Source organism: Rana temporaria, chromosome 8 (genome assembly GCF_905171775.1).
Source record: "Rana temporaria chromosome 8, aRanTem1.1, whole genome shotgun sequence".
Lineage (NCBI taxonomy): Eukaryota > Metazoa > Chordata > Amphibia > Anura > Ranidae > Rana > Rana temporaria.
The window spans coordinates 187,826,098-187,852,239 of record NC_053496.1 but is presented as its reverse complement, the minus strand read 5'-3'; the positions used below and the strand labels follow the sequence as shown (position 1 = coordinate 187,852,239).

The 26,142-nt window shown below is 45.7% G+C and overlaps 1 protein-coding gene across 1 annotated transcript; it reads left to right on the top strand.

Moving 5' to 3' along the window:
• Positions 1-3,863: 3,863 nt before the first annotated feature.
• Positions 3,864-26,050, top strand: LOC120910657 (zinc finger protein 850-like). The gene is made up of 3 exons (XM_040322411.1): positions 3,864-4,610; positions 15,076-15,826; positions 24,774-26,050. Exons 1-3 carry the CDS (start codon positions 4,273-4,275, stop codon positions 26,007-26,009), a joined length of 2,325 nt encoding a protein of 774 aa, XP_040178345.1. The 5' UTR covers positions 3,864-4,272; the 3' UTR covers positions 26,010-26,050.
• Positions 26,051-26,142: the final 92 nt, after the last annotated feature.

Here is a 26,142-nt window from a genome sequence, read left to right as displayed (position 1 = left end):
TCATTGATATCAATTGTTACTGAAAGACAGAAATGGTTCATTGCTCAAGGAACCCCTAGAACCCGTTGGAGGAACCCTGGCTGAGAAAGGCTGGACTAGGCAGTAATATATTTCTATCCCCCTTGGTGGGAGTGGAGATGACCCATCTATAAGGATATACAATACATACACACACAGCACAAGGCCGCGTTCACACTACGAGACGTTTCTCAGGGCTGCAGGTTCTCTGAGCTCCACAAGATGGTGATCTTCTCACTTCTACCATAGAGAAGGGAAGTCTCTATGGAAGACAGGAAGTGATGTCAGGAACAGACAGGAAGTGATGTATTGTATAAATAGGAAGATCCAGGTGAGAGGTGAGTCGGGAGGAAGTAGAGATGAGACGTAGCTGGAAGCGGTAGCAGAGGAGGTAATAAGATCTTATCTTCTATTTACACCCAGTAACCCCGTCATGTCCGTCCTCTTCCTCCATAGTCACTGTGACGTCTTTTATCTCCAGCAGATGATGATACACACATATATAGTGTGGAGACCTAGATTAACCCCTTCAGGATCAGAACACTTATGGAACCGTAACATTCTCTTCATATTGTAGATGTGTCACCTTTTTCACCTCATCAGACTTTACTAACAGATTATAATATAATATGGGATGTGGGGGGTGGATTTATAATGCACGTTTGTATTTTATAAGCTTTATGTAGATATATTGAGGGAAAATAACTATTCCTGATGTCGGTGAAGGTTCAACACAAGGGGTGTGTCTGGGTGGTGACTGTATCATTGTGTGTGTCAGGTTCCTATAAGGTGTCAGGATGTCACTGTCTATTTCTCCATGGAGGAGTGGGAGTATTTAGAAGGACACAAGGATCTCTACAAGGACGTCATGATGGACAATCAGCCGCCCCTCACATCACCGGGTAAGAGGAGACTTTATTGTAAAGGAGAGAGCAGTACGGAGGCCCCACCTAGATCCCCCATCATCTGATAAACACATAGAAACAATGTATTCAGTCAGTGTGTGTGTTTCCTACAGATGGATCCAGTAATGGGAACCCCCCAGAGAGATGTCCCCGTCCTCTGTATTCCCGGGATTCCACACAGGAAGGTCACACCATCCCCCACCATCATCAGGTAGATGAGGAACAATCACTGATAGTATCATTAGGATCTGTACATTATCTGCATTGTTACCATTGATGTCATTTTTATTCTATATTCAGAGTGGAAACCTGAGTGAGTTTAAAATTGTTATTAAAGAAGAGATAAAGGAGGAGGATGATGAGGATGGGGTGATGGAGGAAGAACACAAAGATCTGTACCAGGACACCATGGTGGAGTCATCCAGCTACAGAAACCCCCCAGAGAGATGTCCCCGTCCTCTGTATTCCCGGGATTCCACACAGGAAGGTCACACCATCCCCCACCATCATCAGGTAGATGAGGAACAATTATTGGTGGTTATGATTCATATACAAGCATGTTTGTTACAATCAATGTATTATTGTATCTTTCAGAATAAAAACCCCACGGATAATATTGTTGTAAAAGAAGAGTATAAAGAGGAGGATGAGGAGTATGGAGTGATGGAGGAGTTTTCAGAAGGACACAAGGATATGATGGAGCCACCTAATACCAGGAACCCACCAGAGAGATGTCCCCGTCCTCTGTATTCCCGGGATTCCACACAGGAAGGTCACACCATCCCCCACTGTTACAAGGTCTGTGGGACGGAGATTATAAAACACAGACTCATGGAGACGATGTGTGGATTTCTTATATGATGTCACAATAGTAAAGCTCATATCTTACAGATGATTTTCTCTCTTGTTTTCTTGGTTTAGAGTGGAGATCCAATCGATATAAAAGTTGAGGTGAAATCAGAAGAAGAAGAGACGTATGTGAGGGATGATCAGCAGTCTATGGAGGAGGATGGAATAACGGGGACATTTAAAGAGGAGGACACTCCTACAGAGATCAGCACAGGTGGGTCATTAACACTAAATCAATTCCTCCACCCATACTGCTCACTGATTGGTCCAGAGTAGGGTGAGGACTTGGTGGACCTTGCTTTGTGCACCGGTGGGCAGTCATGTTGAAACAGGAAGGGGCCATCCCCAAACTGTTCCCACAAAGTTGGGAGCATGTCCAAAATGTCTTGGTATGCTGACGCCTTAAGAGTTCCCTTCACTGGAACTAAGGGGCCAAGCCCAACCCCTGAAAAACGACCCCACACCATAATCCCCCCTCCACCAAATGATTTGGACCAGTGCACAAAGCAAGGCTCATAAAGACATGTATAAGCGAGTTTGGGGTGGAGGAACTTGTCTGACCTCAACACCTTTGGGATGAATTACAGCGGAGACTGCGAGCCAGGTCTTCTCATCCAACATCAGTGCCTGACCTCATATATGCTCTTCTGGAAGAATGGTCAAACATTCCCATAGACACACTCCTAAACCTTGTGGACAGCCTTCCCAGAAGAGGTGAATATTAAACCCTACGGATTACGGACTGGGATGCCAAAAAAGTTCATGTGCATGTAAAGGCAGGTGTCCCAATACTTTTGTTAATGTAGTGTATGTACTCCCTTATGCTCAAACATAAAAATATATTATATCTACACAATTTAGAAACTGTTGCACATGAAAACAAATCCTCCCTTCTCATGTCACAGACAATAAGCTGACAGTGGGCCACTCTGCAATACCCTCATACACCCCCAGGTGTACTCTCATCTCTTGAGATGGACCCCATTGCTAAATAACAAGAGGACATAACCAGCATGAAATCACACACCTTCAGATACATGTAGATGGAGCCTCCTCTTTAGGTAGCCATCTCCTGCCATGTACTCCACTACTCTGTCAGAATATGCTCAAGAAGAGATAAAGAGTCTACATAGTGCTCACTGTTCTATTTATTTGCTTTTTTAACCTTGTGAGTGCTTTTCTATCTTATCCATTTGATAAGATAGAAAAGCACTCACAAGGTTAAAAAAGCAATCCAGCATTGAATACACATTAATCACTGCAGATTCCCCAAGCATCAGTCTCAATGTAACTTGAGGGCCCCCCCACCTAACGTTATGACATCCACAAACCATGGCCATCTGATGTGTTGCACCCTGATTGGACTTCCCCAGACGTATATATGGTTTTCAGGATCAATCCAGTCTTCATCTTGGTTGTTCTCCCCCCATCCTCACTCTCTGACCTCTGGTGGGGCTCAGCCCTGCTGTTATTCATGACTAAATCATGGACTAAATAAGGAAGTGCAGGACTTCTTCTGTTGGGAAGACGGCAATGAGTGATAGAGGGGGTGGGGACCCTCGTCCTATAATCCCCTCATCACTATCACTCCTATAAAAGACCGTTCTCGTTGTTTCCTCACTCTCTGACTAAGGTCCATGAATAAAGAAATGATCTGGTAGGAGATCAGAGGACCCATTTACTAGTTACCTTGAGGGGGGAATTGTAAGATACTCGGAGACAAAGCTGCCTGATGTGGGCGGAGTCCAGGTATAGGGGAACCAATCAGCTCATGTCTAGTAATAACCTTTGTATTTCTATTTTAGTAGATGGACGGGAGATGAGGAAAACCTCAGAGGATTGTCTCACTTTGTCTCCAGACTGTAAAGTAGAAGATGAGGACATCACACAGTATAGTCCAGGAGAAAACCCGACTACCTCAAATGTCCATCCGGCACCACACAGTGTAGATGGACCATCGTATTCCTCTTATCCTGAGGAACCTCAGACTGTGCGGGACAGTGCCGGACCATCGTATTCCTCTTATCCTGAGGAACCTCAGACTGTGCGGGACGGTGCCGGACCATCATATTCCTCTTATCCTGAGGAACCTCAGACTGTCCGGGACGGTGCCGGACCATCGTATTCCTCTTATCCTGAGGAACCTCAGACTGTGCGGGACGGTGCTGTCCTTCCAACAAATAAGAAGTTTCCCTGTACTGAGTGCGGGAAGTGTTTCTATTTTAAATTCAATCTCGAAGAGCATAAAAGATCTCACACAGTTGAGAAGCCCCATTCCTGTCCTGAGTGCGGGAAATGTTTTTTCAAGAAAGCCCATCTTTCCCTACATCAGAGATTTCACACAGAAGAAAAGCTATATTCTTGTTCTGAGTGCGGGAAATGTTTTTCAGGGAAGCTTGGTCTTGCCAGCCATCAGAGATCTCACACGGGCGAGAAGCCATATTCCTGTGCTGAGTGTGGAAAATGTTTTGTACGAAAATTACAACTTGTCACACATCAAATGTCTCACACAGGTGAGAAGCCGTATACCTGTTCTGAGTGTGGGAAATGTTTTTCATCGCAGTCCTGTCTTTTTAAACATCAGAAATATCACACGAGTGAAAAGCCGTATTCCTGTTCTGAATGCGGGAAATGTTTCGTAGTAAAATCAGACCTTTTCAAACATCAGAGGTCTCACACAGAGGTGAAGCCATTTTCCTGTTCTGAGTGTGGGAAATGTTTTTCTAGGAAGTCCAGTCTTTCTATACATCAGAGAATTCACACAGGTGAAAAGCCGTATTCCTGTTCTGAATGCGGGAAATGCTTCATAGTAAAATCAGACCTTGTCAAACATCAGAGGTCCCACACAGGTGAAAAGCCGCATTCCTGTCCTGAGTGCGGTAAAGGTTTTACACGGAAGTCCAAACTTTATGCACATCAGATCTCCCACACGGGGGAGAAGCCACTTTCCGATCCGGACTGAGGGAAATGTTCCTTACTGAAGTCCTGTCTATCAGGGGTCCCACACAACCCTCGAGGTGTATTAGTGAGTGCGGGAAATGTCTTGTATATGAATGTTGCTGGACATGTGGGGAAGAAGCACACCCTGATATACACCTCAGATATACTCCATGGCTGATCTTCATCATGTAAGAAACACTTCATAAGGAGATCAGAGATCACCAAAGACATGGATGAAGTGTTGTACCGTGTTGGCCATTGATAGCAGGAGAAAAATAAAAATGGAGTCATCACCTCATTGGCTGAGTACATTTTGTAGTGAAAACTCTTGCAAGAGGTCTGTTTTCTCAAGTCGTCTTCTAGGACGAAACGCGTTAACCCCACCACTTAGAAGTCAGTCCTCTAGGCCTTTTGAAATAAAAATGAAGTCATTACCTCTCATTGGCTGAGTACATTTTGTTGTGTGGAGACTTAGAGGTCTATTATGAATAAGAAAACAAATAGTTAATGGAATGTGGCACAGGTTTGCCCAGCCATGACGATTATTGTCCATATTTTATATAACTCATTGATTTCCTATGATCATTGCCTCCATCTAGTGTCCATATTTGTGTATCACAATGTAGCGCCCCCCTGGGTCTGCTGAAGGTAAGGTGTCACCTCCAGAGGCAGAGGAGGGGGCAAGCTAGCATGTAGCCCAGGGCTGAGTCCATGGCTATAATGGGGATGTTTGAATAGAAATTGGCCGCCAGTCACTTTTGAACTTTTCGAAGCGTAACGCAATGATATATACAGCGTTAAACTTGAAGTAACCCACTGAACTATATGGCGTTAAACTTGCAGTAACACAATGAAAAATATACAGCGTTAAACTTGCAGTAAAGCAATGAAATATATGGCGTTAATCTTGCTGTAACGCACAGAACTATATGGCGTTAATCTTGCAGCAACGCACAGAACTATATGGCATTAAACTGACAGTAATACAATTAAATATACAGCATTAAACTGGCAGTAACACAATTAAATATACAGCATTAAACTTGCAGTAACGCACAGAACTATATGCCGTTAAACTTGCAGTAATGCAACAAAATATATAGCGTTAAACTTGCAGTAACGCACAGAATTATATGGCATTAAACTTGCAATAATGCACAGAACTATATGGCATTAAACTTGCAATAACGCACAGAACTATATGGCATTAAATTGGCAGTAACACACAGAACTATATGGCATTAAACGTGCAGTAACGCACAGAACTATATGGCATTAAACCTGCAGTAACGCACAGAACTATATGGCATTAAACGTGCAGTAACACAATGAAATATATGGCATTATACTTGCAGTAACGCACAGAACTATACAGCTTTAAACTTGCAGTAACGCACAGAACTATATGCCATTAAACTTGCAGTAACACACAGAACTATATGCCGTTAAACTTGCAGTAACACAGAACTATATGCCATTAAACTTGCAGTAACACACAGAACTATATGCCATTAAACTTGCAGTAACACACATAACTATATGCCATTAAACTTGCAGTAACACACAGAACTATATGCCATTAAACTTGCAGTAATGCAAAGAAATATATGGCGTTAAACTTGCAGTAACGCATAGAACTATATAGCGTTAAACTTGCGGTAATGCACAGAACTATGTGGCGTTAAACTTGCAGTAACGAACAGAACTATACAGCGTTAAACTTGCAGTAAAGCAATAAAATATACAGTGTTAAACGGTCACTAGACTCACACTGACTGAACTATCCCTACATTCACGCTAATGTAAAGATGAATGTACGTAAAAAGTTTTAAAGCGTAACTAATGGAAATACCTGTGTTTGGCGCTATTCCGCCACTGTGCGCAATTTTAAAGTGTGACTTGTTGAATATCTACTTACTCTGCGTAACATCATCTTGCACATTATATTTTCGTTTTTTTTAAAATTCATTAAAGAATCATTTTTTTATAAAAAAAAATTGCTGCACAAATAGTGTGACATAAAAAATTGTAACGACCACCATTTTATTCTCTAGGGTCTCTGCTAAAAAATATATATATTGTTTGGGGGTTCTGAGTAATTTTCTAACAAAGAAATAATGATTTTTTTCACGTAGGAGTGGAATGCCAGAATAGGCCTAGGCTGGAAGTGGTTAACTTTATTGCTATAAAATAATGAACAAATAACCCCCAATATGTTAGAATTTTGTTGTGACAGGTTCTGTCTAATGAGACTTGAATGTTTTATTAGACCCCCCATGTCTCTCCTGCCGTCCACTGAAAGATAATGGAGAGCAGACTGGGCTCCATTCACAGCTTCTCCATCCACAGCGGCCAGGAATGATGGCTCTGAACCCGGAAGTGACCTAATACACAACATTTCTGGGTTCAATCTAGCTAGGGGTGATCAGCGAGCGGATGTTCTCTGGTCTCTCTCTTCTCTACTAACAGGACCTGCAGGTGGGATATCGGAGCCCTGCAAACATTGTGGGGAGTCTAGGAAATCCGTCCAGTGGCTGTATAGAGTTAACAACCCTGTGACGATGTCTGAGAGCGCACTTATTCTTCACCAGAATGTTCCAGAAGGGTACTGCTGGTCTCTGTGACAAATTACCATTGTAGGTTGGGGAAGGTTTCCCTGAGCATCATAATTTGGTGTTTGGCAATTTCCACCATAAAATATCTACACGTGTGTACGAGGCTTTCAGGTTTCTCGTAAAAAAAAACTGCCCAGAATCTCGACGAGAAAAATAGAGAACCTGCTCTCTATTTTCTCTGCAGTATTTTCCTGCCAAGAAATCCGAGAGTGTGTATACTTACCTGTCGCCGTGGAAACCCGCGCATTCTTGAAATGACATTTACGCATACGCGGTAGCTTCCTAGGCTTAGGTAGGGTGTAGCAAGATGGTGACGACGGCATTGAATGTGACGAGCGCATGCTTGTCGTAGTCAATGATGTCACCGCGTTTGTTCCATTCAAAAGAACGGCGGTTCTTTTGAACGGAGTGTCTGTACACTCGGCCAGCAAGAGATTCTTGCCAAGAATCTCGTCAGGTAAAACAACGTTTTTTTTCCTGACAAGATTCTGGGCCGTGTGTACAGGTCTTTAGAATAGGTTCTAGCATTTCGTGTAGTGTGGATTAGACGTTAGAGAACAAAAAAACATAATTGGTTTAAAAACAAAGGTTGGGACTTTGCGTGCTTTTGTACACCAATGATCATATTGGAGTATACTGTATATACTCCCTTTATGGTTGACACCCCCATTGATGCTGTGCACTCTTGGACCCCCTCTTACTTTACATCGCATTCTAGGTAGTGTTAATGGGTCAATTACACACACACCCCTTCCCTTCCCATCTTTTCACACATTATATATATATATATATATATATATACAGCCCTCAAAATTTACACTCGCCTGCTCGCATTTTGCGAGTAAATTTTGAGGGCTGGCGAGTGTGGGCTGCCTGGGAGCAGGGGGGGTGAGCGAGGAGAGCAGAGTCGCCGCTGCAGTTGCTGTCACCGCCGCGTTGTTCAAACCGCGGGGAACATTACAGCTTTCAATTCAATAGCTGTGTTCCGCGCGCGTCATATACAGCCCCTCTCCCTTATCCGGGCACTTTGATAGACAGATCACCCATCCCAGGATTAGATGGGTGATCTGTCTATTAAAGTTTCCCGGACAAGGGGGAGGGGCTGTATAGAATGTCCAGATCCTTAAAATGGAACATTAAACATGTCCAATTCCTTCAAATCACATGCCTGGGGGTGGCTTAATCCTGGGGTGTCCTAATTCTGGTGGGTGGCCTAATTATGGGGGTGGCTTAATCCTGGGGTCTCCTAATTCTGGGGGTGGTTTAATCCTGGGGTGTCCTAATTCTGGAGGTGTCCTAATTCTGGTGGGTGTCCTAATTCTGGGGGTGGCTTATTTCTGGTGGGTTTCCTAATTCTGGGGGGTGGCTTAATTGTGGGTGTGTCCTAATTCTGGTGGGTGGCTTAATCCTGGGGGTGTCCTAATTCTGGGGGTGGCTTAATCCTGGGGTGTCCTAATTCTGGGGGTGGTTTAATCCTGGGGTGTCCTAATTCTGGAGGTGTCCTAATTCTGGTGGGTGTCCTAATTCTGAGGGTGGCCTAATCCTGGGGTGTCCTAATCCTGCCTGTGAAGAGGCATCTCTGAAATGTACAGAAAGTGCTGCAGCGAGGCTGACATTCAAAAAGGGAAAAAAGAGTTCATAATTACCAGCAAATGACATTTCATTGCCAGCTTCCTTCTAATAGAAAAAGAATGAAAAAAAGACAATTGTGTTGTGTCCCCCAAAAATAAACACCAAACTGAGTCTGGTATGGATTTTAAGGAGATCCCCACAAAGAAACAAACAAAAAAAATCCATATCAGACCCTTAATCCAAGTATGCGGCTTGGCTGGCCAAGAAAGGGGAAGGTATAAGCCATACTAGACCACATGCCCTCAACATAGAGGGTGCCCCTCCAGGATGGACCCCCTTTGCAAAGAACCCATTGTCCCAATGTTGATGAGGATAGGGGCCTCTATCCAACAACCCTGGCCGGTGGTTGTATGGGGGTGTCTGTGGGCAAAGGGCTTATCACAATCTGGAATCATCTTTTACTAATAGAAGGTTCTCCAGAAACCACCCCCTCCCCACTTGAATAAGTATGGGGTACATTGTACTTGATGGTATACCACTAGCTGAATTGCCGCACCCTGAGCTGTCATTAGTGATTGTAGCACCCTCTAGTGTGCTAGAAGTGGATTTTTTTGTGTACAGGGTAGGTAAATTCTTAAAGCTTGGCTGGTAGCCAAGAAGGTGTTGTGTTTTTTTTTTTGTTACACCACCAAAGTTTGAATGAAACTATCGGCTCATCCCTACTCTTTAACAACTAGACTGAGCTTCAAGCTGTTATTTATCAGTGATTGTAATTCTTTCATCTCGGCTAGTAATACCCAGTGGTCAGTGTGGTGGTCCCTTACATTGGTGACCAATAGGAGAAGGACCCCCTTACAGTATATCGTCAACAGTGGGACGACTGACCCCCTTACAGATCATTGATGTCAGTTGTTACTGAGAGACAGAAATGGTCCATTGCTCAAGGAACCCCTAGAAACCTTTGGAGGAACCCTGGCTGAGAAAGGCTGGACTAGGCAGTAATATATTTCTCTCCCCCTTGGTGGCAGTGGAGTTGACCCATCTATAAGGATATACAGTACATACACACACAGCACAAGGCCGTGTTCACACTACAAGACGTTTCTCAGGGGCTGCAGTTCCTCTGAGCTCCACAAGGTGGTGATCTCACATATACCATGGAGACAATGGGCCAGATTCAGGTAGCTCGGCGCATCTTTGAGCCGACGTAGCGCATCTCATATGCGCTACGCCGACGTAACTTTGAGAGGCAAGTTCAGTATTCACAAAGCACTCGCCCTTAACGTCGCGCCGGCGTAACGTAAATGGGCCGGCGTAAGCCCGCCTAATTCAAATTAGGAAGGTAGTGGGCGTGTTGTATTAAAATTAACCGTGACCCCATGTAAATGAAGGGCCGAACGTACGGCGCGTGCATGCTCAGAATCACGTCGCATATACTCCCCAAGATACGACGGCTCAATGCGTAACGTACGCCCAGCCCCATTCACGTACGACTTACGTAAACAACGTAAAATCCAACGGCTGTTCCGACATCTATACCTTAACATGACTTACCCCTGCTTTATGAGGGATAACTTTACGCTGGACGTACGCCTTGCGTAAACGGCGTAGCTTACTTCGACGGGCGCAAGTACGTTCGTGAATCGGCGTATCTAGCTCATTTACATAATCGACACGTAAATCAATGGAAGCGCCCCTAGCGGCCAGTGTAAATATGCACCCAAGATACGAGGCGTAGGCGTAGGAGACTTACGTCGGTCGTATTAAGCCAGAATTCAGACGTATCTAGTATTGAGAATAGGGCGCATAGCTACGACGGCGCATCTGTACACTTACGCTGCGTATCTGTAGATACGCCAGTGTAAGTGTTTCATAGTTGCCAACATTTGAAAAAAAATTCCAGGGACATTTTGCAGCACAGCTATTAATTAATTACCACACTCACTTCCCCGAAGCTCCACCCACTCCGCAGTATGTACAGGAGAGGAGGAGTGCAGAGGGTATGATGGGGGCAGTATGTACAGGAGAGGAGGAGGAGTGCAGAGGGTATGATGGGGGCAGTATGTACAGGAGAGGAGGAGGAGTGCAGAGGGTATGATGGGGGCAGTATGTACAGGAGAGGAGGAGGAGTGCAGAGGGTATGCTGGGGCAGTATGTACAGGAGAGGAGGAGGAGTGCAGAGGGTATGCTGGGGCAGTATGTACAGGAGAGGAGGAGTGCAGAGGGTATGATGGGGTAGTATGTACAGGAGAGGAGGAGGAGGAGTGCAGAGGGTATGCTGGGGCAGTATGTACAGGAGAGGAGGAGGAGGAGTGCAGAGGGTATGCTGGGGCAGTATGTACAGGAGAGGAGGAGGAGTGCAGAGGGTATGCTGGGGCAGTATGTACAGGAGAGGAGGAGTGCAGAGGGTATGATGGGGCAGTATGTACAGGAGAGGAGGAGGAGTGCAGAGGGTATGCTGGGGCAGTATGTACAGGAGAGGAGGAGGAGTGCAGAGGGTATGCTGGGGCAGTATGTACAGGAGAGGAGGAGGAGTGCAGAGGGTATGCTGGGGCAGTATGTACAGGAGAGGAGGAGGAGGAGTGCAGAGGGTATGCTGGGGCAGTATGTACAGGAGAGGAGGAGGAGTGCAGAGGGTATGCTGGGGCAGTATGTACAGGAGAGGAGGAGTGCAGAGGGTATGATGGGCACAGTTAGTACAGGAGAGGAGGTTGGAGGGTATGGCGGTGGCAGTATGGGGAGGGATTTCTTGTGGTGTCTATGGGGTAATCAGGAAGTGATGTTGGGAAGATAAGGGAAGGAAAGTGACCATGGAATGATGTCCCTCAGCTGGGGGGGGGGGGCAGGTAGGAAGCAGCTTGGAGTGATGTCTGTATGATGTGATCTGGGGGTGATGCAACCTGGGGGCAGTATGTACAGGAGAGGGGGACTGAGAAGTGGTCAGATAGCGATAATGGTCAGATATAATAAAAAAAAAACTCATCCACTAAAAACATTTAAAACAATGAATCCTACAACAGTACTAGATGTAAGTACAGATCTATGTAATCCAGTTTATAGCACTATGTATCCAATCCAATTGCTCAGACTAGATAATGTGGAGTCATTTATAGCCATTCATGTAACCTGTGTGTGTATGTGGTGAGTTCACACTTCTCATTGCACATGTATACAGGTTCTGAGTCTGTACAATGAGAAGTGTGAACTCACCACATACACACACAGGTTACATGAATGGCTATAAATGACCCCACATTATCTAGTCTGAGCAATTGGATATTGGATGATGTTTGCACAGAGTGTTCCTGCTTAGAAGTGATCTGCCAAAATGTGTTTGGGCTGCAGACCTCACCCTGCTCCCCTCCCCCACACTCAAACTCACTATCTCCCCCGATTCTTCTCCTAAGAAAAAATCTCCTTGAAAGTGTGTAACTACTACTATCCACCCTAGGAAACTTCTCCCAGAAAAGTTCAGCTCACTCACCTCCTCCCTTCCTCTGGCCAGCCGACAGGAGCTACAGTGAGCTCCGCCTCCGAGGTCTCACAGCACACCGCGCTGCTGATTGGAGGGGAGGCTGAGTCAGAGATAACAAGAACCCCGCACAGCACGAGACTGGAGGGAGGGGAGGGGACAGAAAGGAGCTTTGCATCCCAAGCACACAGCGCAGGCTCAGGTCCCTGCTGAGACCCAGAAGCCGCACCTGCCTTCCCCAATAGCCGGGACAAGTCCCGGCAGGCTAAATTAGCCGGGACTAGGTCCTATTTGACGGGACTGTCCCTTTAAAAACGGGACAGTTGGCAAGTATGGTGTTTTCTGAATCTGGCCCCATGTGTCTCTATGGAACAGGAAGTGATGTCAGGTATAAATAGGAAGTTCCGGGTGAGAGGTGAGTCGGGAGGAAGTAGTGAGGAGACATCGCTGAAAGTGGCCGCAGAGGAGGTAATAAGATCTTATCTTCTATTTACATCCAGTAACCCCCGTCACGTCCGTCCTCTTCCTCCATAGTCACTGTGACGTCTTTTATCTCCAGCAGATGATAATACACAGATATATAGTGTGGAGACCTAGATTAACCCCTTCAGGGGCAGAACATTCCCCCACTTATGGGGCCGGAACATTCTCTTCATTTTGTAGATTTGTCACCTTCTCACCTCATCAGTCTATACTAACAGATTATACTATAATATGGGATGTGGGGGAGGAGGGGGGGGGTGGATTTATAATGCACGTTTGTATTTTAAAAGCTTTATGTAAAAGAGGGGAAATAACTTCCTAGATGTCTGTGAAGGTTCAACACAAGGGGTGTGTCTGGATGGTGACTGTATCATTGTGTGTGTCAGGTTCCTATAAGGTGTCAGGATGTCACTGTCTATTTCTCCATGGAGGAGTGGGAGTATTTAGAAGGACACAAGGATCTCTACAAGGACGTCATGATGGAGAATCAGCCGCCCCTCACATCACCGGGTAAGAGGAGACTTTATTGTAAAGGCTCCACCTAGATCCCCCATCATCTGATAAACACATAGAAACAATGTATTCAGTCAGTGTGTGTGTGTTTCCTACAGATGGATCCAGTAATGGGAACCCACCAGAGAGATGTCCCCGTCCTCTGTATTCCCGGGATTCCACACAGGAAGGTCACACCATCCCCCACCATCATCAGGTAGATGAGGAACAATCACTGATAGTATCATTAGGATCTGTACATTATCTGCATTGTTACCATTGATGTCATTTTTATTCTATATTCAGAGTGGAAACCTGAGAGATCCTAAAGTTGAGGTTAAAGAAGAGATAAAAGAGGAGGATGATGAGGATGGGGTGATGGAGGAAGAACACACCATCCCCCGCCATCATCAGGTAGATAAGGAACAATTATTGGTGGTTATGATTTATACACAAACATGTTTATTATAATGAATGTTTTATTATATATTCAGAGTGGAAACCTCGGGGATGATAATATTGTTGTAAAAGAAGAGTATAAAGAGGAGGATGAGGAGTATGGAGTGATGGAGGAGTTTTCAGAAGGACACAAGGATATGATGGAGCCACCTAATACCAGGAACCCACCAGAGAGATGTCCCTGTCCTCTGTATTCCCGGGATTCCACACAGGAAGGTCTCACCATCCCCCACTGTTACAAGGTCAGTGGAATGGAGATTATAAAACAGATTCATGGAGACGATGTGCGGATTTCTTATGTGATGTCACAATAATAAAGCTCATATTTTGCAGATGATATTCTCTCTCATTCTCTTGGTTTAGAGTGGAGATCCAATCGATATAGAATTTGAGGTGAAATCAGAAGAAGAAGAGACGTATGTGAGGGATGATCAGCAATCTATGGAGGAGGATGGAATAACGGGGACATTTATAGAGGAGGACACTCCTACAGAGATCACCACAGGTGGGTCATTAATACTAAATCCATTCCTCCACCCATACTTCTCACTGATTGGTCCAGAGTAGGGGGTGGGGACTGGGTAATATCGGCCTGTAATCCCCTGGTCACTTTCCTGAGCTGTGTTCCCCGTCCTGTATTCCTGTATTTCTCTCGGATAATCTTCCTTCTCTGTGCTGCAGACACAATTTATGTCTCTAGACTGGATTTATGGAGGGGGGAATTGTAAGATCCTCAGAGACAAAGCTGCCTGATGTGGGCGGAGTCCTGGTTTAGGGGAACCAATCAGCTCATGTCTAGTAATAATCTTTGTATTTCTATTTTAGTAGATGGACGGGAGATGAGGAAAACCTCAGAGGATTGTCTCACTTTGTCTCCAGACTGTAAAGTAGAAGATGAGGACATCACACAGTATAGTCCAGGAGAAAACCCGACTACCTCAAATGTCCATCCGGCACCACACAGTGTAGATGGACCATCGTATTCCTCTTATCCTGAGGAACCTCAGACTGTGCGGGACGGTGCCGGACCATCGTATTCCTCTTATCCTGAGGAACCTCAGACTGTGCGGGACGGTGCCGGACCATCGTATTCCTCTTATCCTGAGGAACCTCAGACTGTGTGGGACGGTGCCGGACCATCGTATTCCTCTTATCCTGAGGAACCTCAGACTGTGCGGGACGGTGCCGTCCTTCCAACACATAAGAAGTTTCCCTGTCTGGAATGCGGGAAGTGTTTCTGTTCTAAATATGATCTTAATGTGCATAAAAGATCTCACACAGGAGAGAAGCCGTATTCTTGTCTTGAGTGCGGGAAATGTTTTTCAAAGAAGTCTCATCTTTTTAGACATCGGAGATCTCACATGGGGGAAAAACCATATTTTTGTTCTGAGTGCGGGAATTTTTTTTCAGTGAAATCCGATCTCAACAGACATCAAAGGTCTCACACAGGGGTGAAGCCGCATTCTTGTCCTGAGTGTGGGAAACATTTCACATCGAGACGCAGCCTTAATGAGCATAAAATAACTCATACAGGGGAGAAGCCGTTTTCCTGTCCTGAGTGCGGGAAATGCTTTTTTAAAAAAACAGTACTTGTCAGACATCAGCGGTATCACACAGGGGAGAAGCCACATTCTTGTTCTGAGTGCGGGAAATGCTTTTTAAAAAAAGCAGATCTTGTCAGACATGGGAGATCTCACACGGGGGAGAGGCCATTTCCCTGTTCTGCCTGCGGGAAATGTTTTTCACAAAAGTCCGGTCTTCGTTTACATCAGAGAACTCACACGGGGGAGAAGCCGTATTCCTGTCCTGAGTGTGGGAAATGTTTTTCTAGGAAGTGCAGTCTTTACAAACATCAGCTAAATTTGTGTGGGAAATGTTTTGTAGAGAAATCAGATCTTGTCACACAGCAGAGGTATCACACGGGGGCGGAGCCGCATTCCTGTCCGGAGTGTGGAAAATTATTTTTAAATAAATCAGAACTTGTCCAACATCAGAGAATACACACGGGGGAGAAGCCGTATTCCTGTCCTGAGTGCGGGAAATGTTTTTCACAGAAGTCCAATCTTCAAAGACATCAGAGATCTCACACGGGGGAGAAGCCGTATTCCTGTCCTGAGTGTGGAAAATGTTATTCAGATAAGTCCCACCTTCAAAAACATCAGAAATCGCACATGGATAAGAAGCCACTTTCCTGTAATGAGTGCGGGAAATGTTTTTCAAAGAAGTCTGATCTTTACAGACACCAGAGACTGCACATGGTGGTGAAGTAATTTTCCTGTCCTGAGTGAGGGAAATGTTCCTCACTGAAGTCCTGTCTTCCTGTACATCAGGGGTCCCACACAACCCTCGAGGTGTATTAGTGAGTGCGGGAAATGTCTTGTATATGAATGTTGCTGGACATGTGGGGAAGAAGCACACCCTGATATACACCTCAGATATACTCCATGGCTGATCTTCATCATGTAAGAAACACTTCATAAGGGGATCAGAGATCACCAAAGACATGGATGAAGTGTTGTACCGTGTTGGCCATTGATAGCAGGAGAAAAATAAAAATGGAGTCATTAAATCTCATTGGCTGAGTATTTTGTAATGTAAATTCTTGTAAGAGGTCTGATTTCTCAAGTCGTCTTCCAGGACGAAACACGTTAACCCCACCACTTAAAAGGCGGTCCTCTAGGCCTTTTAAAATAACAATGGAGTCGTTACCAGTTTCCGCGGACATGTCCGACCGTGTGTACGGCCTAGCAGACAGGTTTCCAACGGACAAAAATTTCTTAGCAAGCTAAGAAACTTGTCCGCTGGAAACATGTCCGTTGGACATGTCTGATGGTTAGTACGCCTAATCGGACATGTCTGCTGGTTATGACGTGTAACCAGCGTCCCGAAATCCCGCGCATGCGTCGAATTGATTTGACGCATGCGTGGAAGCATTGCACTTCCGTGTTTGAGAACGTCGGTGTCTTTTACGTCACCACGTTCTCTGTCCGCTGGGATTTTGGTCTGATGGTGTGTACACACATCAGACCAAAAGCTCCCAGGAGACATGTCCGATGAAAACGGTCCGTGGACCGTTTTCATCGGACATGTCTCCTTGTGTGTACGGGGCCTCACTGTGTCAGAACCTATAAGCCGATTCGGCAGCACTGCAAGCACGTTTTAGATGTAGGAATGTCCATCAAACGAGTCACCAGGCCCTCCTGGAGAGACCAGCCTGCATCCTGGCTCTCTCCAGCAAGGGTCCTCCCCTGGATCTTCTTTATTTGGCTTGGCTTCTTCCACACCGGGCAAGACAGCCTAAGGACCACCTCCAGGATTAGTAGGACAGTCTTCACAGAGCTCACTTCAGCAGCACATCCCCAGGCCAGGAGGGCCTAAGGGCAAGAGAGTGACCACATGGCCCAGCCCAAATATACATCCTCTCCCAGAATGCGTCAGTGGCCAAGAACCTCCTACTGGGCTGGCTGGAAGAAAAATATATAACTCAACCTAGTTGCACTTCTCATACTGGCCTGTGGTACCAGTGACCCCTACTGCCAACAGTGAGAAATGTACAACATAATTGAGCTCAGTGAAAGACCAGATAAACTACAATCAGTATGAGCGGCCTACAGCCCAGCCCAAAACTACACTTACATCACAGTGCATCCAGAAAGTATTCACAGTGCTTCACTTTTTCCACATTTTATGTTAAAGCCTTATTCCAAAATGGATTAAATTCATTATTTTCCTCAAAATTCTGCAAACAACCCCCCATAATGACAACGTGAGAGAAGTTTTTTTTGAAATTTTAGAAAATTTATAAAAAAAAATCCCATGTACATAAGTATCACAGGCTCCTCCCATGTACATAAGTATCACAGGCTCCTCCTATGTACATAAGTATCACAGGCTCCTCCCATGTACATAAGTATCACAGGCTCCTCCTATGTACATAAGTATTACAGACTCCTCCCATGTACATACGTAGCACAGGCTCCTCCCATGAACATAAGTATCACAGGCTCCTCCCATGTACATAAGTATCACAGGCTCCTCCCATGTACATAAGTATCACAGGCTCCTGCCATGTACATAAGTATCACAGACTCCTCCCATGTACATAAATATCACAGGCTCCTCCCATGTACATAAGTAGCACAGACTCCTCCCATGTATATAAGTATCACAGGCTACTCCCATGTACATAAGTCTCACAGGCTCCTCACATGAACATAAGTATCACAGGCTCCTCCCATGTACATAAATATCACAGGCTCAGTCATATGACGTCCTTAGGTAGAAGTGGCCCTATCGGGATGATTGGGTGCAGCTGCAGGCATCATCTAGATATCTTATTTCATCCCAGCGATTCCCTCCAAAGTAAAAGCAATCATAGCGGCTGTTTAGACGCTTGATTGCTTTTACCAGCGGTGGGAGGGACGTCCCCTCCCGCCACACTCCGGTGCTTCTCCCGACTCGAATGTGAGATCGGCGAGCCGGAGAATATATCTGTCGGCGGTGACGGTTTACCATAGGGCTGACCATGGACCAGATGGTCCCGGGCCATCTCTATGACCCTTGGAAGCTGGAAGTTACATCATGACGGTTTACCATGAGGCTGACCACGTACCAGATGATCCCTGGCCATCTTTATGACCTTTGGAGGCTGGAAGCGACATCATGATGGATTACCATAGAGCTGACAACGGACCAGATGGTCCCCGGCCATCTTTATGACCCTTGGAGGCTGGAAGTTACATCATGATGGTTTACCATAGGGCTGACCACGGACCAGATGATCCCTGACCCTCTCCATGACCCTTGGAGGCTGGAAGTGGCATCATGATGGTTTACCATAGGGCTGACCATGGGCCAGATGATCCCTGACCCTCTCCATGACTCTTTGAGGCTGGAAGTGGCATCATGACGGTTTACCATAGGGCTGACCACGGACCAGATGGGCCCTGGTTATCTCTATGACCCTTGGAAGCTGGAAGTTACATCATGACGGTTTACTATAGGGCTGACCACAGACCAGATGATCCTGACCCTCTCCATGACCCTTGGAGGCTGGAAGTGACATCATGACCATTTACCATAGGGCTGACCACAGACCAGATGATCCCGGCTATCTCTATGACCCTTGGAGGCTGATAATGACATCATGACGGTTTACCATAGTGCTGACCACAGACCAGATGAATCCTGACCCTCTCCATGACCCTTGGAGGCTGGAAGTGGCATCATGATGGTTTACCATAGGGCTGACCATGGACCAGATGATCCCTGACCCTCTCCATGACTCTTGGAGGCTGGAAGTGGCATCATGACGGTTTACCATAGGGCTGACCACGGACCAGATGATCCTGACCCTCTCCATGACCCTTGGAGGCTGGAAGTTACATCATGATGGTTTACCATAGGGCTGACCACAGACCAGATAATCCTGACCCTCTCCATGACCCTTGGAGGCTGGAAGTGACATCATGACCATTTACCATAGGGCTGACCACGGAACAGATGGTCCCTGGCCATCTCTATAACCCTTGGAGGCCAGAAGTGACATTGTGACGTCACTTCTGGCGCCGGCGGGTGTAAACACTAGGGGCCAGATTCTCAAAAAAGCGCCTATCTATAGGCGGGCGTAGCGTATCTCAGATACACTACGCCGCCGTAACTTAGTGAGGCAGGTCCCGTATTCTCAAAGAACTTGCGGCCAAAGTTACGGCGGCGTAGTGTAACTGTGCCGGCGTAAGCCCGCCTAATTCAAAGTAGGCTAGTGTGGGCGTGTTTTATGTTAAAAACGTCAATCACATCGGGTCACGATACATTAACGAACGGCGCATACGTGAACGTATCCCAGTGCGCATGCTCAAAATTACGCCGCAAATAGTTAATGCTTTCGACGTGAGCGTAAATTACGTCCAGCCCCATTCACGGACGACTTACGCAAACTACGTAAAACACGACGCTGTTCGTACGTTTCCGACGTCCATACCTAACATGACTTACCCCTGCTTTATGAGGGGTAACTTTACGACGGCGTATGTCTTACGTAAACAACGTATCTTGCTACGCCGGGCGCACGTACATTCGTGAATCGGCGTATCTAGCTCATTAGCATATTCAACACGGAAATCTACGGAAGCGCCACCTAGCGGCCAGCGTAAATATGCAACTAAGATACGACGACGTAAGAGACTTACGTCGCTCGTATCTTAGCCGAATTTATGCGTAACTGATTCTAAGACTCAGGCGCATAGATACGACGGCTCTCATTCAGACTTACGACGGCGTACATGTCGCTACGCCGTCGTAAGTCCTTTGAGAATTTGGGCTTGTATTTTTTTCTGGGAAGGATGAGATCAATTTTTTTTTTATCGCTGGCTTCCCAGCATAAAGGAGAGATGTGGGGACTTATAGACCCCATATCACTCCGTAAAGAGGACCTGTCGTGCCTATTTCTATTACAAGGGATGTTTACATTCCTTGTAATAGGAATAAAAGTGATGTAAACATTGGGGTAGATTCAGGTACCGCTGCGCACTTCTTACGGAGGCGCAGCGTACCGTTTTTACCCTGCGCCTACGCAAATTATCTGCGCTACGCTTCATTCATGAAGCAGTAGCTACGTAATTTGCGCGGGCGCTCCTTAAAACTGCCCGGCGTATGGGCGCGTAATTTAAATGATCCCGTAGGGGGCGTCGATCATTTAAATTAGGCGCGTTTCCCGCGCCGAACGTAGTGCGCATGCTCCGTCTGGAAACTTTCCCGACGTGCATTACGGCAAATGACGTTGCAAGGACGTCATTTGCTTCAAAGTGAACGTAAATGGCGTCCAGCGCCATTCACAATTCACTTACGCAAATGACGTTAAATTTCAAATTTGCGACGCGGGAACGACGGGTATACGTAGCATTGACTGCCCCTGCTAATAGCAGGAGCAGCCTTACGCGGAACCCGACGAACGGAAACAACGTAAACTGTGTACGCAGGGCTCGCGTAGGGTTGTGAATCGGCGTTAGTATGCAATTTGCATACTATACGCTGACCACTACGGGAATGCCACCTAGCGGCCTGCGTAAGAATGCAGCCTACGATATGACGGCATAAGGAGCCTTATGCCAGTCATATCTTAGGCTGCAGTCGGCGTATCGAGGTTCCTGAATCAGGAGCATTCGAAACGCCGGCGCAAGTAAGCAATTGCGCTGCGTAACTATGGTTACGCAGACGCAATTGCTTTCTGAATCCACCCCATTTTTTTTAAGGGGGACAGTGTAAAAATGAAATAAAAAAAAACAATAAAAACTGCTCTGGGTTCAGCTCGAGCAGGGTTGAGTGAACTTCAGAGAAGATCGGATGCCGTACCCTATTGAGATCAATGGAAAAAGTATCAAGAATGTGCAACAAAAAAAATATAAATAAATTATAAAATAAATCCCAAGGATAATATTGCTGTGTGTGTGTATATATATATATATATATATATAAATAAAATATATATTTTTTTTAAATAGCAAAAATTTAAAATTACTGACACCGACCTCATCCCTACTGATGTTATCCACTGCTCTACTGTACATGTGTGTTTAAAGCGGGGGTTCTCCCTAAAACATTTTTTTTTCTCTAGCATCTCATTCAGCATAGTAGCGTGAGCTACAGTATGCCTTTATATTTTTTTTTGGCACCGTACTCACTCTGTAATCGCGTAGTAAAGTTTCAGGGGAATGGGCGTTCCTATTCAGAGGGCTCGTGATTGACGACCGGCTATGGCGCGTCACGCTTCACGGAAATAGCCGAAATAGGTGTTTGCTCTTCACGGCGCCTGCGCAGTCAGCTCTGATGTCTGTGCGCAGGCGCCGAATAGCGTTGGGAAGAGCCGAGACCTACTCCGGCTATTTTCGTGAAGCGTGACGCGCCATAGCCGGCCGTCAATCACGAGCCCTCTGAATAGGAACGCCCATTCCCCGCGGGGAGTCTGAAATTTTACTACTCGATTAAACAGTGAGTACGGCGCCGAAAAAAAAAATATAAAGGCATAATGTAGCTCGCGCTACTATGCTGAATGAGATGCTATAAAGTTGTTTTTTAGGGTGAAACACCGCTTTAAGCTTTGGGGTGCACACTTATGCCAGAATGGAACACTAAAAATGTCCAATTCCTTTAAATAACATGCCTGGGGTCGTCCTAATTCTGCCTGTGATGGGACTTCTCTATCATGATAAACAGTGGAGATGACCCCATCTATAAGGATATATACAATACATACACACACAGCACAAGGCCGTGTTCACACTACGAGACGTTTCTCGAAGGCTGCAGTTCCTCTGAGCTCCACAAGGTGGTGATCTCCCTTATACCATAGAGACAGCAAGTCTCTATGGAAAACAGGAAGTGATGTCAGGTAATGACAGGAAGTGATGTCAGATATAAAAATAAAGCCTGGACCCATTAGGAAGGGGAGAGTAGACATCGCTGGAATCAGCAGCAGAGGAGGTAATAAGATCTTATCTTCTATTTACACCCAGTAACCCCGTCATGTCCGTCCTCTTCCTCCATAGTCACTGTGATGTCTTTTATCTCCAGCAGATGATGATACACACATATATAGTGTGGAGATCTAGGGTTATACCGATACTAGTATCGGGACCGATACAGAGCATTTGCGCGAGTACTTGTACTAGGGGTCCTGCAGTAAGAAGCAGCAGACATCTTGTTACACCCAGCCTGAGCTATATGGGCTGGGTGTAACAAGATGTCTGCTGCTGCTTGCTGCAGCCGAGGGCAGGGTGTACCAAGATGGGCGTTGCAGCATTTTTTTTTTTTAAATATAAATCCAGTGTCATTTTTCGCAGCATTTCAGTGTCTACAAGTGCCACTTATTAGTTCCTATCAGTGCCAGCCACCAGTATTCGGTATCGGCGAGTACTTGGAAAAAAGTATCGGTACTTGTCTTAAAAAAGTGGTATCGGGATAACCCTAGTGGAAACCTAGATTAACTCCTTCAGGGGCAAAACATTCCCCACTTACGAGGCCGGTACATTTTCTTCATATTGTAGATTTGTCACCTTCTCCCCTCATCTGTCTATACTAATGGATTATACTATAATATGGGATGTGGGGGGGGGGGGGATTTATAGTGCTCATGTTTATATTTTAAAAGCTTTATGTAGAAGAGGGGAAATAACTATTCCTGATGTCTGTGAAGGTTCAACACAAGGGATGTGTCTGGATGATGACTTTATCTTTGTGTGTGTCAGGTTCCTATAAGGTGTCAGGATGTCACTGTCTATTTCCCTATGTAGGAGTATTTAGAAGGACACAAGGATCTCTACAAGGACGTCATGATGGACAATCAGCCGCCCCTCACATCACCGGGTAAGAGGAGACTTTATTGTAAAGGAGAGAGCAGTACGGAGGCTCCACCTAGATCCCCCATCATCTGATAAACACATAGAAACAATGTATTCAGTCAGTGTGTGTGTTTCCTACAGATGGATCCAGTAATGGGAACCCACCAGAGAGATGTCCCTGTCCTCTGTATTCCCGGGATTCCACACAGGAAGGTCACACCATCCCCCACCATCATCAGGTAGATGAGGAACAATTATTGGTGGTTATGATTTATACACAAACATGTTTATTATAATGAATGTTTTATTATATATTCAGAGTGGAAACCTCGGGGATGATAATATTGATATTAAAGAAGAGTATAAAGAGGAGGATGAGGAGTATGGAGTGATGGAGGAGTTATCAGAAGGACACAAGGATATGATGGAGCCACCTAATACCAGAAACCCACCAGAGAGATGTCCCCGTCCTCTGTATTCCCGGGATTCCACACAGGAAGGTCACACCATCCCCCACTGTTACAAGGTCGGTGGGACGGAACATCTAGAACATGGACTGGTGGAGATGATGTGTGGATTTTGTATGTAAGTTTATATCTTACAGATGATATTCTCTCTCATTCTTTTGGTTTAGAGTGGAGATCCAATCGATATAGAATTTGAGGTGAAATCAGAAGAAGAAGAGACGTATGTGAGGGATGATCAGCAGTCTATGGAGGAGGATGGAATAACGGGGACATTTATAGAGGAGGACACTCCTACAGAGATCAGCACAGGTGGGTCATTAACACTAAATCCATTCCTCCACCCATACTGCTCACTGATTGGTCCAGAGTAGGGCGTAGCCTGTAATCCCCTGGTCACTTTCCTGAGCTGTGTTCCCCGTCCTGTATTCCTGTATTTCTCTCGGATAATCTTCCTTCTCTGTGCTGCAGACACAATTTATGTCTCTAGACTGGATTTATGGAGGGGGGAATTGTAAGATCCTCAGAGACAAAGCTGCCTGATGTGGGTGGAGTCCTGGGTTAGGGGAACCAATCAGCTCATGTCTAGTAATAATCTTTGTATTTCTATTTTAGTAGATGGACGGGAGATGAGGAAAACCTCAGAGGATTGTCTCACTTTGTCTCCAGACTGTAAAGTAGAAGATGAGGACATCACACAGTATAGTCCAGGAGAAAACCCGACTACCTCAAATGTCCATCCGGCACCACACAGTGTAGATGGACCATCGTATTCCTCTTATCCTGAGGAACCTCAGACTGTGCGGGACGGTGCCGGACCATCGTATTCCTCTTATCCTGAGGAACCTCAGACTGTGCGGGACGGTGCCGGACCATCGTATTCCTCTTATCCTGAGGAACCTCAGACTGTGCAGGATGGTGCCGGACCATCGTATTCCTCTTATCCTGAGGAACCTCAGACTGTGCGGGATGGTGCCGGACCATCGTATTCCTCTTATCCTGAGGAACCTCAGACTGTGCGGGACGGTGCCGGAACATCGTATTCCTCTTATCCTGAGGAACCTCAGACTGTGCGGGAAGGTGCCGGACCATCGTATTCCTCTTATCCTGAGGAACCTCAGACTGTGCGGGACGGTGCCGGACCATCGTATTCCTCTTATCCTGAGGAACCTCAGACTGTGCGGGAAGGTGCCGTCCTTCCAAAAGATAAGAGGTTTTCTTGTACTGAGTGCGGGAAGTGTTTCAATTTTAAATTCAATCTTGATGAGCATAAAAGAGCTCACACAGTTGAGGAGCAGCATTCCTGTCCTGAGTGTGGAAAATATTTTTTAAAGAAAGCCTATCTTTCTCAACACCTTAGATCTCACAAAGTTAAGACGCAGCATTCCTGTCCCGAGTGTGGGAGAAATTTTCTAACGAAAGCCCACCTTTCCCTGCATCAGAGATCTCACACCGTTGAAAAGTGGCATTCCTGTCCCGAGTGCGGAATTTTTTTTTTAAAGAAAGCCCATCTTTACCAACATCAGAAATCTCACACAGAAGAAAAGCCGTATTCTTGTCCTGAGTGCGGAAAATGTATTTTAAAGAAATCCAATTTTGACCAACATCTGAAATCTCACACCGAAAAAAAGCAGTCTTCCTGTTCTGAGTGCGGGAAATGTTTTTCATCGAAGGCCTATCTTTTTATACATCAGAAATTGCACACGGGTGAGAAGCCGTATTCCTGTTCTGAATGCGGGAAATGTTTTGTACAAAAATCAGCCCTTGTCTCGCATCAGAGGGCTCACACGGGGGAGAAGCCATTTTCCTGTTCTGAGTGCGGGAAAAGTTTTGTTCGAAAATCAGCCCTTGTCTCGCATCAGAGGGCTCACAGGGGAGAGAAGCCATTTTCCTGTTCTGAATGCGGGAAAAGTTTTTCATCAAAGGATTATCTTTTTATGCATCAGAAATTGCACACAGGTGAGGAACTGCATTCCTGTTCTGAATGCGGAAAACGTTTCATAAAAAAATCAGACCTTGTCTCACATCAGAGATCTCACACGGAGGAGAAACAGTATTCCTGCTCTAAGTGCGGGAAATGTTTTTCATTTAGGTCCAGTCTTTCCAGACATCAGAGACTGCACACAGGGGAGAAGTTTTCCTGTCCTGAGTGCGGGAAATGTTTCTCACAGAAGCCCCATCTTTATACACATCAGAAATTGCACACGGGGGAGAAGCCGTATTTCTGTTCGGAGTGCGGGAAATTTTTTTCACGGAAGTCCAATCTTGAAAGACATCAGAGATCTCACACGAGTGACAAGTCGTATTCCTGTTCTGAATGTGGGAAATGTTTCGTAGTAAAATCAGACCTTGTCAAACATCAGAGGTCCCACACGGGGGAGAAGCCGCTTTCCGATCCGGAGTGAGGGAATTGTTCCTCACTGAAGTCCTGTCTTCCTGTACATCAGGGGTCCCACACAACCCTCGGGGTGTATTAGTGAGTGCGGGAAATGTCTTGTATATGAATGTTGCTGGACATGTGGGGAAGAAGCACACCCT

Coding starts and splice junctions, on each gene's coding strand:
- LOC120910657 (XM_040322411.1), top strand. CDS start 4,273: ATGTCTCACACAGGTGAGAAGCCGTATACCTGTTCTGAGTGTGGGAAA. Junction 4,611..15,075: donor GACCTTGTCAAACATCAGAG/GTCCCACACAGG, acceptor TGTGCATAAAAG/ATCTCACACAGGAGAGAAGC. Junction 15,827..24,773: donor ACACGGGGGAGAAGCCGTAT/TCCTGTCCTGAG, acceptor TATCCTGAGGAA/CCTCAGACTGTGCGGGAAGG.